General features: G+C 37.8%; 1 protein-coding gene across 1 annotated transcript in view; it reads right to left on the bottom strand.

The window, feature by feature from the left end:
• Positions 1–14,914, bottom strand: part of LOC102812687 (GPI-anchor transamidase-like) — a 175,117-nt gene extending 160,203 nt beyond the window's left edge. Inside the window, exons 1-2 of the mRNA XM_006831085.1 lie at positions 14,822–14,914; positions 7,895–7,948 (exon numbers count right to left, since the gene is read on the bottom strand). Coding sequence (XP_006831148.1) covers positions 7,895–7,948; positions 14,822–14,914 — 147 coding nt within the window. The remainder of the gene's footprint in view (positions 1–7,894; positions 7,949–14,821) is intronic.
• Positions 14,915–15,581: the final 667 nt, after the last annotated feature.

Here is a 15,581-nt window from a genome sequence, read left to right as displayed (position 1 = left end):
AGTCAGTGGGCTCTGGCTTTCAGCTCCTCTTCCGTTCACTTTATCTACTCTATATTTAAGAGCAAGTTTCAGAGTTTCTTATGGCATTCATTTTGGTCTTTCTATCCAAACTTCATCTCTCCTACTTCAGACATATTGTCAGCAGGGACTAGTCGCTGGAGAAGGAAATCATATTTGGTAAGGTAGAGGGTCAGAGAAAAAGAGGAAAACCCCCAGCAAGAGGGATTGCCAAAATGGCAGCATCAATGGGCTCAAGCATGTAACAATTGTGAGGTTGGCCCAGGACCAGGCAGTGTTTCATTCTGTTGTGCATAGGGTCGCTATGAGTCAGTGCCGACACGATGGCACCTAACAACAACAACATCCTTTTTTGTTGTTGTTGTTGGTTTTTAATGACCTTTTGCATTTTTTCATATATGATGTCCTTGATATCATCCCACATGTCTTTGGTCATCAGTGTTCAATGTGACAAATCTATTCTTGGGGATGGTTTCTAAATACAAATGGGATCTACTCAAGAATGGAGTTCTGGTGTGCTACTGTACAATAAACACTGGATAGCAGGTTCAGTTTGAACAGTAAAGCTGGCAATTCAAACCTACCAGCCACTCCTCAGGAACCGCTATACAGGGTTGCTATGAGTTGAGACTAAGTCAAAGGCACTCAACAACAACAATACTCAAGGTTATTCTTTGGCTCTTAATGATTTGTTTTAATTTTCTTCATCTTAAACTTGAAATTATATAGGAGCAATTGACAGTCTATTCCACAGTCATACACTGGCCTTGTTCTGATTAAAAATAATGAGCATCTCCATCATCTCTTTCCACCGATGTAGTCAATTTGAATCTAATGTATTTCATTCAGGGAGGTCCACATGTATAGTTGCCATTTATGTTGCTGACAAGTATTGAAATGAAGAAGTTGTTGGTCTTGCAAAATCCTATCATGTAATCCTTCATGCCACATCTATCAATAAGAACACATTTTCTTACTACCAGTCCTTTTCTGCTTCCAACTCTCACATTCCAATCACCAGTAACTATCAATGCATTTTGACTATGTGCTTCACCAATGTCAGACTACAGAAGTTGGCAAAAATCAATTTCTCTACCTTTGGCATAAATTTGAATAATAGTGATAGCAACTTGTCGTATGGATATTATCCTAACACCAACAGCATTGTACTTCAGGATAGATTTTGAAATATTTTTTGTTTTGTTTTGTTTTATGATGAATGTGATGCCATTTCTCTCTGATTCATCTTTCATAGCCGCATAGGTCATATGATTGTTCAATTCAAAATGAGCAATACCAGTCCTTTTCAACTGTCTAATGCCTACAATGTAGATCTTTATGCATTCCATATCATTTTGCACAACTTCCAGTTTTCTAAGATTTGTACTTTGTTCATCTCATGTTCCGATTGTATGAATGCCTGCAGTTGCTTCTTCTCATCTTGAGTCATGTCACATTAGAAAATCCTAAAAACTCTACTCCATCTACATCATTGAGGTCAACTCTACTTTGAAAAGGCAGCTATTCCCCAGTAATATATAGTCTTCCAATCTGAGGGCATCATCTTCCAGAACTATATCAGACAATGTTCTGCTGCTATTCATACAGTTTTCTATGGCAATTTTTTCCAGAAACAGATCACCAGGTCTTCCTTCCTAGTCATCTTAGTCCTATCCACCATAAGTGACTCTGCTGGTATTTGAAATACCAGTGGCAAAATTACCAGCATCAAAGCAAGCCATCACAGTATGAAAAACTGACAGGTAAATTGTGGTATATAAATATGGTGGTGGATATTTCTACATACATACTCGCAAATGCTACATGCACACTCATACATACAGCAGCGCGTACAAGAAGCACAGTATGAAACTACTTAAAAGAACCACTGGATCTGAAGACCAAGGACCACAGATAGCCTTAGGACACATCTAGGTCAATTTGCAAAATGCAATATATAAAGATAATGTTCTACATCCTAGTCTGGTGAGTAGCATCTGAGGTCTTAAAAGCTTGTGAGTGGCCATCTAAGAAGCAACTATTTTATTTGTCTCTCTGCCTGGAGCACAAGAGAGCGAAGCAAAAACAAAACCTTAAGAAAGCAATTAGTTAAAAAGGACTAATGGCCCACATGAACCGCAGCTTCCTTTGACCTGAAGCTAGAAAAAGAACTAGATGGTACCTGTGTACCACTACCAACTACTCTGACCAAGACCACAATAGACTGTGTTGTTGTTAGGTGCCATTGAGTCAGTACCGACTCATAGCAACACTATGCACAGCAGAATGAAACACTGCCCGATCCTGGACCAACCTCACTATCATTGCCATGCTTGAGCTCACCGATGCTACCACTTTGCCAATCCATCTCGCTGGGGGGTCTTCCTCTTTTTCTCTGACCTTCCACCTTACCAAACATGATATCCTTCTCCAGCAACTGGTCCCTCCTGACAATATGTCCGAAATCTGGAACACTTAATTGTGCTGATGAGGAATCTGGACATGGACCAAGAGGCAGCTGTTCAAACAGAACATGGTAATACTGAATGGTTTAAAAGAAAGGTGTGTGACAGGGTTGTATTCTTTCACCATACTGATTCAACCTATATGCTGAGCACATAATCTGAGAAGTTGGGTTCTATAGTAACCCAGATTACTATAACCATTCTTGTTGGAATGGGTTTAAAAAAAAAAAAAAATTGTAAGCAAAAACCAAAACAAAACAAAAATAGACTTATTGGTAGTAAAGATCCTAGAGGAACCCCTGAGACTATTACCCTGGGAACACCTTTTAAATTAACACTGACAACATGCCCTGAAGCTACCTTCCAACAAATAATAGAGATAACTTTAAAGCAAACATCACCACTTGTGAAGAATGTGATCCTCAAAACAATCAACTATATGAGACCAAAAGGAGAATCTTTGAATCTCTGCCACAAAACCAAAAACAAAAAGAGAGGAAAGGACAGGGAAACAAGATAAATGGAAATGAGAAACCCAGAGAGGAGATGGGGAAAGGGCTGACACATTGTGGAGATTTCAATTAATATCACAAAACATTCTATGTCTGAACTATTAATTGAAATATAAAATCTCTAACTAAAAAATATCATAAAAAAAAACCAAAATAATCTTTAAAAAATAATAAAAATACCAAGCCAGCGTTGTCAAATTGATACTAACTCATAGCAACACTATGCTGTTGTTGTCGTTAAGTGCTGTCGAGTCGGTTACAACACATGGTGACCCTGTATAGGATTTCCAAGGAATAGTTTGGTGGGTTTGAACTGCCAACCTTGTGGTTCACAGGCCAGTGCCAATCCTACAGCACCACACCAGGAGTCCAAGAACACAGTAAAACTACCACACAGGTGTTCCAAGGCTGTAAATCTTTACTGAAACAGACTGCCACATCTTTCTCCCGCAGATGGACTGGTGGGTTTGAACTGCCAACCTTACAGTTTTCAGCCTAGTAATTTAATCACTGCATCACCAGAACTCCTCTAATAATATTACCAGGGTTACTTTCCTTAACTATAACTCAATATGAAAAATAATGAACTCTCTAATATTGAAAAACAGAGAAAGAATAAGAGTATTTCATTAACAAAAAAATATCAAAAAGGGCAATGAAAGACTTAAAGAGCTCAACTTTAGTCACAGTCTTAAAAAACATAAATATGATTGATAATATCAAAAAGTCTGATGATCACAGTATTGGCAAGGATGTGGGGAAATGAATACTTTGGTAATATATAAATATATTGCTGATCAGGATTTAAATTAATATAAACCTTCTAGGAGGGTAATTTTAGAGTCCTTGTATGATGTTTTGGGATAAGCACTGAACTGCTAACCACAAGTAGGCTGTTCAGACCTACCAGTCATTTCTTGGAAACCCTACACAGGGTCTCTGTAGAGCCAACTCAACAGCACTTAGCCACAAAAACAACAGGAGACTAATTTGTAACATACATCAAGTTGGAAACTACCTGGTTCCTGATAGTTTTCTCCACTTTTGAGTTACAGTAGTTGTTGATGTTAGGTGCTATATAGTTCCGACTTGTAACAACCCAATGCACAACAGAATCAAACACTACCCAGTCCTGCACTATCCTCACAACTGCTACTAGGTTTGAGCCCACTGTTGCTATCACTGTGTCAAACCATCTCATTATGGGTCTTCTTTTTAGCTGACCCTTCACTTTGTCCTTCTCCAGGGACTGGTCCCTCCTGATAATATGTCCAATGTATGAAAGACAAAAATCTCTCCATCTTGCTTTTAAGGAGAATTCTAGTTGTAGTTCTTCCAACTAACAGATTAGTTAGTTCTTCTGTCAACCTATAGCACTTTCAATATTCTTCACCAATAACATAATACAAATGCATCTGTTCTAAGGTCTTCCTTATTCATTTTCCAACTTCACATGCACACGAGGATACTGAAAATATCATGGCTTGGGTCAAGTGAATCATAGTCCTCAAAGTGACATCTTTGCTCTTGAACACTTTAAAGAGGTCTTTTGCAGCAGATTTGCATAATGCAATTAAGTCATTTGATTTCCATGAGCAACGCTTACGAATCCACGTAAACTGAAGTATTCAACAACTTCTTTTCTTTTCTCCATCTATCATGCATGATGTTATTTATTAGTCCAGTTGTGAGGATTGGATTTTCATTTTCTTTACATTGAGGTACAATCCATACTAAAGACTAGTCTTTATTCTTCATCAGAAAGTATTTCAAGTCCTCTTCACTTTTAGCAAGCAAGACTGTGTCATCTGCATATCACAGGTTGTTAATGTTTTCCTCCAATCCTGAAGCCATATTCTTCTTCATATAATGAAGTTTCTCAGACTATTTGCTCAGCATACAGATTGGGTAATTGTGATGAAAAGATACAACCTTGATGCACACAACTTTACTGATTTGAAATCATTCATTATATCCTTGTTCTGTTCCAACTACTGCCTCTTGGTCTATGTACAGGTTCCTTATGAGTACAATTAAGTGTTGCAGAGTACCCATTCTTCACAATGTTAGACATAGTTTATTATGATCCACACAGTCAAATGACTTTGCATAGTTAATAAAGCAAAAATAAATATCTTTCTGGTACTCTCTGCTTTCAGCCAAGATCCACCTGACATCAGTAATGGTGTCCCTCGTTCTACACCCTATGCTAAATCCAGCTAGAATTTCTGGCAATTCCCTGTCAATGTACTGCTGGAAACGCTTTTGAATTATCTTCAGCAAAATTTTACTTGTGACAATAATGATATTGTTTAATAATTTCCACATTCCATTGTGGCATCTTTCTTTGGAATGGGCACAAAAATGGATCTCTTCTAATTGGTTGGCCAGGAAGTTGGCTTCCAAATTTCTTGACCAAGACAAGTGAGTGCTTCCAGTGCTTCATCAGGTTGTTGAAAATTTTCCATCTGTACTCCATAAATTCCTGGAGGCTTGTTTTTTGTCAATGCCTTCAGTACTATTTGGACTTTCTCCTTCAATACCATTAGTTCTTGATCATATAGCACCTCTTGAAATGTGAACATCAACTGATTATTTTTGGTAGAGTGACTGTTTATTCTTTCCATCTTCTTTTGATGAATATTTGTCCATGTTGCTGTTGTTAAGTGCTGTCGAGTCAACTCCAACTCACAGCGACCACGCATAATTTCTGAGGAGCAGTTGGTGAGTTTGAACTGCTAACCTTGCGGTTCACAGTCAAGTGCGGTATTGCAAGTCGAGGCTTGAATTTCTTTCTACAGCTCTTTCAGCTTGAAAACGTTGAGCATGTTCTTCCCTTTTGGTTTTCAAACTCCAGGTCTTTGTACATTTCATTTTTTAGTAATACTTGAAAATAAATTTCCCTATCTCAAGCAGTTTTTGTTCAATTCCTTCATAATATCTCTTATGGTGGTGGTGGTTGTATGCTATGGAGTCAGTTCTGACTCATACCAACCCTGTGTAGGGTTTCCGAAGCTGTAAATCTTTATGGGAGCAGAAAGCCTCATCTTTCTCCCGCGGAACAGCTGTTAGTTTTGAACTGCTGATCTTCAGGTTATAAGTCCAACCCGTGACCATTACACTACCAGAGTTCCTTAAGATCTCCTATAAGCGGTAGCACTTAGAAGGTATTCTCTCTTAGAGAACAAGAAAACAAGCCATAAACCTATGTTCTACTTTTCTATTTAACTTCCAAACAATTATGTATAGCAACCATAACCACTACTTATAGCAACCTGTAATTAAACGCTTTTATGGAACTCTTCTCAATAATCTTATAAGACCTCAACATTCATATAATCCACTTTTGACTTTACTGAAATTAATAGTCTTACATGTGTTTCTTCTTTACTTTTAAATGAACTCCTTCCCCAGCTCCTTTTTTTCACTATATTCTTTACAGATTATATAACCCAGTTTTCCTCCTTTTCCTAAATGAGTTACTGCCTTTGGGACGGTGTTCATTCAATACTTTCCTTTGATCACAAAAATTACCATCCTTTTCCTTTCTTGCGTCTTTGAAGCTATCTCTTACTTCCTTGTACTTTCTTTCAGTCTACTTATACATGCTTTCACTAAGTCACTATTATTGTAGCTTCTAATCACGTAAAGGTCATTATATGAAACCACAGTAGTGAAAGTATTACCCAGATGTGTTCCAAGTATAGGGAAAATAAAACTGATTATATGTAATTTAATTTAAAAAATTAGAAACACAAGTTTATGAATACTAAATACAGATAAATTATAATGATATTTTACATTTGAAAGAGAGGAAAAAAATGACAGAATAAGTAAAATGGGACAATAAGCAAACATCACTAACAATCAATGCAATGCAAATTAAAACAAAATTGAATCTGCTATGTAGAAGCTTAAAAAAAAGATAAAAATTAAACAATACAGTTGCCCGCATTTTAGAAACAGAGGTACAGACTTTTCAGAGGGAAATTATGTTCCATGACTTCACATTCTGACGTCTAAGAATTTATTTTTTAAAGAAAAGTAGCCATGGTCTCAAAAATAAGGATGTTCAACAAAGTCCTGTTCAAAAAAATAATGAAATTTAAAACCTAAATGTCTAAGAACTTGAGATTATGGTACATTAATAAAATAGGTAAATATACAGCCTTCTAAACAACTACATGTTTTCATATTTATTGACAAGGAAAGTATATACCAGGACATACTACTAAAACAAAATAAAAGCTACTGCTAAAGGGTTACAAAATAACAGGTATAATAAGACACCACTTACATAAAATCATATAGCTACATAACTTTATGCTTATATAGAGAGAAGTGACTAGAAAAATATTCACCAAAGTGTTGACTCTGGGATGTGGCAACTAGACATTTTCTGTTTTCTTTCATTTTCCCCATTGAGGTGAAACTTACATAACATAAAATGAACCTATCTTCTTTTAAACCTATAACGATGATGTTATTTCTATAAGTAGACAAAGCAATTTAAAAAATTTAAAAATAAAGTTACCTAAGTAGATAGTTTCTATAAATTTATATGATCAATAAATATAATTACTAGTTTCTAGCATAAAAAAATTTTTAATTCTACATTTTACAATATGCTTGCTTTAAACAGTTGTTGTGATTCATAGTGATGCTGTATATAGTTTCCAAGGAGCAGCCGGAGGTTTTAAACCTCCAACCTTGTGGTTAGCAGTCCAGTGCTTATCCTACACTACAATACCAAGACCTCATTTTCAATAGTAGCATTCCTAATTTTGGCTAGAACTTTTATTAAAGACACATGAAAATAAAAGAAACAGATTCACACTAAATTTCTCAGACATACATCTAATGTAAACAACAATATATACCATTATGGAATATACTTACCAAAACAGCCCAGTTGTTTGTATGGCCACTTCTAAAGAACTGCTCTGCTTGATCCTATCAAATAACAGTAAAAAGATTAGAAGAAAAAACCTCACAATTTCCCAGGATAAAGACTGATAAAGAAAACCTAAGAAATATGGAGCTTTTACAGTTATAGTAACAGTTCATAACTATGTAAGTTTACAGATATCCCTGGTGTGGTGCTGTGGTCTAAAGCACTGGACCCAGAGGTCAGACTGAACCACAAGGTCAAAAGTTCAAACTCACCAGCCGCTCCTCGGAAACCCTATGCAGGGTTGTTATGAGTCATAACCGACTCAATGCCACTTAACGCCACCACCAACAAAAGATATCCCAGTATGTCACCAAAATAATAATAATAATAGATCATAGTTTAAGCTACTCTAGGAATAAAAAGCACTGAGCTGGAAATCTGGAGATGTGGGGTTTCTCTTGACGTGGACCCTAAACTAACAGAGTTAACCATGGGTAAGACACTTAACTTCTTTGAGACTCACTTTCTTAATATGCAAAATGAAAAAAAAGTCAACACATCACAGTGCTATTTTGAGAGGATTATATTAGATGTGTGTGCAAGAGCTTCTACTTTGAAAAATTAAGCTCTATACAAATCAAAGCTGTATTGTATAGCTTACATCTTAGTATTTGCCATACCCTGATTATCTACAAAGAAAATAAATATCTTCTCAATAAAGAACATTGAATTTGTTTAATAGATTTAACAGAGGTGTTATTTAAAACTACACCACACCATTTTCCCAACCATGACTAATCTTTTCCATTTGTGTTTATCACCTTAGAAACCATTCTTATTTATCACTTATATTTTTGTTTGTCTTTGCCCAGTAGAATGTATACTCATATCTGTTTCATTCTCGGATTTATCCCAAATAAACTAGGCACATTGCTGATGTTGTTGTTGTTGTTAAATGCGTCTGAGTTGATTCTGACTTACAGCAACTAAAGGAGTTCAGGTAGTGTACTAATTACGAGTCCGACTCCTAAACTCAAGGTCTGCAGTTCAAAACCACTAGCCATTCTATAGGAGAAAGATGAGGCTTTCTGCTCCCATAAAGATTTACAGCTTCGAAAACACTCTGCAAGCTCACTATGAGTTGGAACTGACTCCAAGGCACACTACCACCACGGCCATAGGGTTTCCAAGGAGCAATTACTTGGTTTGAACCACTGACCTCATGGTTAGCAGTCCAATGCTTACCCTACAGTGCCATACCAGGACTCCAATTTGGCACAAAGTTTTTGTTTTTGTTTTTTTTAATTAAATGTTTTTATTTTGGATTGAGTGAAAGTTTACAGGGCACATCATCAGCTTCACATTCAACCATTCATATAGCTTGTTTCATTACATTGATTATTATCCCCTCCATATATCATCAGTTAACAGTGTTTCTCTCTATCCTCTTTAGCTTTTTTTGTTGTTGTTGTTGGGGGAGACTTGCCTTTTTGGAACTTACAGTCTCGGCTTTTAGGGAAGGTTTTTACATTTGTCTGTGGATATCCAGGGCTCATGTATGAGATTACTAACAAGCATTACTGAATAATCAGATGAGGGACAGTTTGCTATGTCTACTAGGTAGCTAAAGTCTGATCCTCAGAGCCTATGGTTTGGACGGTCAACAACGCTTGGGCCCACAGGGGCTTGGCCTCCTGACCGGGTCTGCACTGTCTGCATCTGAATCCTCCTTATTTATTGATTGTTTAAGGGACGCTGCCTGTCTTAGGCGGTCAGTGCGAATTCCTCAGTCTTACCAGTCATTGAGACTCATTGCAGCATGGCAATGGCTCTGTCTTAAGCAGCCGAGGTTCCATGTGATCCTTACCCGTCGGCACAGAGTAAGTTTTGAATAAACATTTTTTAATGAATACATGGTTATAATACCCTTACTGGTAGTGGACAAAGCAAGAAAAACTGTCATCTGAAAAACTGAAACCATATATATTAGGGGTTCCACATAAGGTAAGAAAATATAATATAAAGGCTATACCATAAAGTTATAAATTACAAAAGTTCTTTCTAGGTTGTACTTTAATAATTCCTTTATTAATCACTCTGTAATGACACTACCAGATAAAATGTTTATATCAAAGTCTAATATTTCACTTTAAGTAATATCCTTAAAAGGAGCCCTGGTGGCATAGTGAGTTACAAGTTGGGCTGCTAACTGCAAGGTCAACAGTTCAAATCCATCAGTCACTCCACAGAAGAAAGATAAGGCTTTCGGCTCCCATACAGATTTACAGTCTTGGAAACCCTATAGAGGGTCACTATGTATCAGAACCAACTTTATACCATTCAACCACCACTACCACCAGTAGTAGCCTAAGGGCAGTTTTTCTATCCATATACTCTTTTTAAATGATTAATAATTTAATAATCATTTCTACTGGCTTTCTAAAATCTGAAATTATTTACCTCATTCTTTAATAATGGTCACAAAAGGAAACACAAATGATCAGATAAATGTGCTGAAGCATCATAAAGATACAGAGTTTTATTTTGGGTTGGTTGTTTATCAACACTGTTTTGTTAAATACAGACAGGCTTTCCTCAGACGCTTCTAATTTTCCAGTGTTCTAATCATGAATGATTTATTGATTCTGTAATAACAATTAATATTCTTCCTGTTAAAATTTCATTCAATGTTCAGCCCTCCTGATGTACTGGGTACTTTCATTTACTTTATTTGAACACATCACTATATTTAATTGAGCAAATTCTCTAGCATACTTCCATGTACCAAGTCACTAATCTGCTGAAGTAATTCTGAATTATAAATTGCCATTTTAAGATATGAAAAACCTCAGCATCCAATGCCTTCCCGACACCTAATGAAATATTATTCTAATTAAGTATTAAAATAATAGTGGATATAAACCATACTGACTCCAGATCTGCTTCCAAACAAAATAAATTACTAGAGTCATCAGACTGAAACCCAGTTGATTGATTCCATGTCCTATCAGAACAGTGGTTAAGCTCTCAGCCACTAACTAAAAGATCAGCAGCTCCTACTCACCAGTCACTCTAACGGGGAAAGACAGAGTAGTCTGTTTCAGTACAGATTACAGCCTTGGAAATCCTATGGGGTAATTTGACTTTGTCCTATAGGGTCCCTATGAGTCAGATAATCAGATTAGCTGGGATCAAAGCTGGACTCTATTATTAGCAAATTATTTAGATATTAAAGTACTTGATCTCTCTGTGCCTAAATTTCCTCATTTGTAAAACAATAACAATATTACCTGAGTCACAGAATTTAAGAATAATGACTGAAACAAGGTAACAGCATAACAAATGGAAAACTTGTTGCCATCAAGTCGGACTCAGAGTGACCCCAGATGTTAAAAAGTAGAACTGTTTCATAAGGTTTTCTTAGCTGTAATCTTAATGGAAGCAGATTTTGAGGCCTTTCTTCCATAATGCCACTGGGTAGCTTTGAACATAAGCTATGTGCACCTCCCAGAGACATCTGAAAAAGTAAGCTATCAAGAAATTTTGGTGAAGAATGAAATAAATTGTTAATGAAATGTGTGTGTGTTTCTGACACACATCAAACTAAAACCAAACCCACCATGTCAATTCCAACTCATAGTTACATCCTTCTGGTTTCAAACAGAGGACTTTTTGGTTAACAGCCAAGCACTTAACTACTGTGCCACCAAGGATCCCCATACACATGTAAATGAAATCCAACCCTCTGAAAGGTTACTTGTCATGGTTGGTGTTAAGAGTGAAATCAGTGACCCTGTATGGGGTTTCTGCAGAGTAGTTGGGTGTGAAACACCAGTCTTGGGGTTAGCCATCCAGTGTTTAGTCTATAGTATGGACTACATCCTGACTCCCAACAGCTACTTAAATGCTTAAGAAAAATGGACCACAGTAAATAGAGCAGTAATTTGCAAATTTCAGTTCAGGTTCTAGCTGTGAAATGCATGTAAAATATGTGGCTCTTCAGACATGACTTTCTACATGTAGAAAATGAGAATTACCCCAATTAATATCTAATGTTCCTGCTAGCTCCAAAATTCTTACATCAGTAAGATTTTGTGAAAAGTGGTTTTGTTAGACATTATATTTTTTTTTTTAAAAGTCAAACCAATTGTCACTGAATCAATTCTAACAAACAGCGACCCAATGTTTGCCAGAGCAGAACTGCGCTTTATAGGGTTGTTATCTTATTGGCTGATTTCTCAGAGTAAATTGCCTGGTCTTTCTTCCAGTACACCTCTGAGTGGACTTGAATTACCAGCCTTCCAATTAGCAGCCAAATGCATAAACCATGTGTCCCTACCAGGGCCTCCTTAGACAATAATCACTGCAGTAACTCATTCATTCTAAGAATAGTAAATTAACAATTACTATGGGCCAGAAACCATGTAAAGTATGGTGATTTTTTTTTTTTTAAGTTATTGAAAAGTATGACACTTTCCTTCAAGAACTCAAGAGTTTGTTAAGAAAGCAAGCCATGTAAACACAATACACTTCAATGTAACATTCACTCATTCATCTCTTTAATTGGGTGCATCCCATCAAGGCCCTGAGCACAGAGAATGAGACTGATGAGCTAAAACTGTCCTAGTACTTGCCTTCAAATGTCCAATTGGAGAAACAAACATTAGCAGATATTGCAAATTATAAATTTTATGAAAGAAAGAGTCACAGTATAATGAAAGAGTACTAATGAAGGATCTGATCTGGTCTGGAAGAATCAAGGAAGGTTTCCCCTAAAAAGTAGCATTAAGATTCAAAGGATGAAGAAAGGGGGTTAGATAATTTTGTATAGAGAAAACATGGTCCCTGATGGCAACAGGCAGTTGAAAGGTTTTGAGAAACTGAAAAAAGACCTGGCAATTTGCGCCTGTAGGAAACCTATCAGCTTAGGAAACCTATCAGGCAACAACAACATACTAGGTAACTATACAAACTACAACAGAAAAAGCAAAAAGGAGGGATTAGAAAAAGATCTACGGTGGTCAAGCTTTTACTACATATTAGTAAATAAACACAGGAAATAAGATATATACAAAATGGTAATGTAGACCGGCACAGCAATTGTTTAATTACAAGAGTAATGGTCTCCAAAATGACATATGCTAGATAATCAACTAGGATAAGGGATTAGTAGAAAACCTAGTCATATCTATTTTATTTTTTAAATGCTTTATAAATAAGTATAATGTTGCTGTTGCCAAGTACCATCGACTTAGACTCATAGCCATCCTGTAGAGGGTTTCTGAACAGCAGCTGGTGGGTCTGAAATGCCAACCTTGTGGTTCGCAGTGTAGTGCTGATCTACAGCATCACACAAGGAGTCCACTAGGTATAATAATAATAATAATCCATGAGTAGAGAGAGAATTTGAATGGTCATTATATTTCTTAACTGTTGGGGGGGGTGTCCAAAAAGTGTGGAGTCGACTGGTCTAAGCTCAAAGTTCTGCCCCACCTTCACCCCATTCCATCCCACCCCCAGGAGTGCTGTCGAATATGGAAGACTGGAAAGGCAAGCAGGGACTAATTCTGCTGCACTGAAATAATTCAATGGAAAATAACCTAATCACGTTTACATTTTAAGAAGGTCAATGAAGCATCAAAGTGAGGGAGTTTGGAAGCTTGGGAGGAAATGAGATAAAACGATTTCACTGTAAAATGAGCACTGGATTACTACTACCTCCAAGGTGGTTGCTGTTAAGTGCTGTCCAGTCAGTTCTGACTCACAGCGACCCTGTACAGGGTTTGAACTGCTGACCTTGAAGTTAGCAGCTCATTGCTTATCCTACAGTGCCACAACAAGTGTCCAACCCATAGGTCGATGGTTCAAACCCGCAAGTCTCTCCTCAGAAACTTTATACAGGGTGGCTATGAGTAGGAACCACACTTAACAAGCAAGAAATTATCAGGTTCATGGCTTAAGTTAAGCCAATGGAAATGGAGCGGTGAAAGCAATTTTAGGAGTTCAGAACTAAGTTTTATGTTCTGATTAGACTATGGGGTAGAGAGAGTTGTTGTTAAGTACCGTCGAGTCAGTTCCGACTCATAGTGCCCCTGTATAGGATTTCCAAGGAGCTGCTGGTAGATTTGAACTGCTGACCTTGTGATTTGCAGTACAGTGCGGATCCAACAGGGCCACACCAGAGTTGTTTATTACAATTCCCAAATTTCCAGCTTAGGAGCAATGATATTGGGTTTGGATATGCAGGAGAAAAAGAACGCTAACTTTTTTTATTTGTTTTTTTTAAAAGGGGATAAGGAGTAGGTAGAAGACAAAATTGGACAGATTTTCGAGTGTCTTTTGACTATCCAGATCCCTTGTTGTTGTTAACTACGTGGAGTCGGTTCCTGATTCATAGCGACACTACATAGAGTTTCAGAGGAGCAGCTGGTGGGTTTCAACCACAGACCTTGTGGTTAGCAACCCTGTGCTTATCCTACAGCATTACACCAGGAGTGCACCCAGATACCTTAGCCAGCTAGATATGCAGGACTGAATCTGATGCTAAAGATTTATTTTGTAAAAATGAACTGAAAAAAATAAAGTCGGTGTAGAAGCAATAGTTAAAGCTTTACAGTAGTCCAAAACGTTCTGTGACCAATTTTTCAAATAGGGAGTGAGAGGCCAGAGTCAAAGAAAAAATACTACCCCTATCTGGCTCCGATCAAAGGGGATTTACAGTTAGTAGTAGGAAAGTAAATACTGCACTCCCCTCAGCCGTTTTCACCTGCAAGAGACAGTTCGCACAGAACAGCATACCAGTGCAGCCTGTTTGAAGGCTGACTACAAAGTCTTCCACAGGCTGCTGTGGATCCGATATCAGCAGGGGCACTCACAGCCACAACACAGCCGCCCTCCCAAGGCCCTGCCGCTTAGAGGAACCTGGCTCCTACCTCGATCCGACCAGCAGTCAAACTGCCAAACAGCAACAGCAACAGCCCTACCAGAGCAGCCATAGCTCGGCCCAGGCAGTAGGTGGCGGCCATGTTTGCAGACTTCAGACTTCCCGCACCTGGAGGGGCGGAGCTAATGCCGTAAAGCAACGTGACGGCTTTTCTTTTTTACGATCCCAACTCAATGGGGTGGAGATCCGCGCCTGCGCATCGCCCAGTTTCTGGAGTAGCCATTGGAGACCTGTGCTTCCCCGTGGAGCTGAGCAATATAGAGGCTATCCGCCGTATATATTTAACTGGACTTTCATTTTTGTAGTTGTTGTTGTTGAGTAGCGTCGACTCAGTTCCAACTTATACCGACTTTGTATAGGATTTCCGAGGAGTAAAGGTCGGTGGTTCAAGCTCACCAGCTACTCCTCAGCAACCCTATACAGGGTCACTATGGGTCGGAACCGACTCAACGGCACTTAACAACAACAATGGTGGATTTGAACCATCGACCTCGCGGCTAGCAGTCCAGTACTTATCACACAGCGTCACACCAGGATTCCTTTCAGTTTTATTCTTGTAATATTTAAGAAAATTCCAAAACATAGAAAAAACCCGAGATCCCGTAAGCTTTATGAAGTTATTTACCGTTTTGCGTGGCACCGTCAATTTACTTGAATTCATCATGACTGGTCTGATGGTAACAACAAGCATTTTGACGCAAAAAGGTACTTAATTGGATAGAACATAAAAATAAAGTTGGGTTGGTGCT

Source organism: Chrysochloris asiatica, unplaced genomic scaffold, assembly GCF_000296735.1.
Source record: "Chrysochloris asiatica unplaced genomic scaffold, ChrAsi1.0 scaffold00002, whole genome shotgun sequence".
In the NCBI taxonomy this organism is placed as follows: domain Eukaryota; kingdom Metazoa; phylum Chordata; class Mammalia; order Afrosoricida; family Chrysochloridae; genus Chrysochloris; species Chrysochloris asiatica.
Note: the sequence above shows the minus strand (reverse complement) of the source record. Positions and strands in the feature narration are given on the sequence as shown.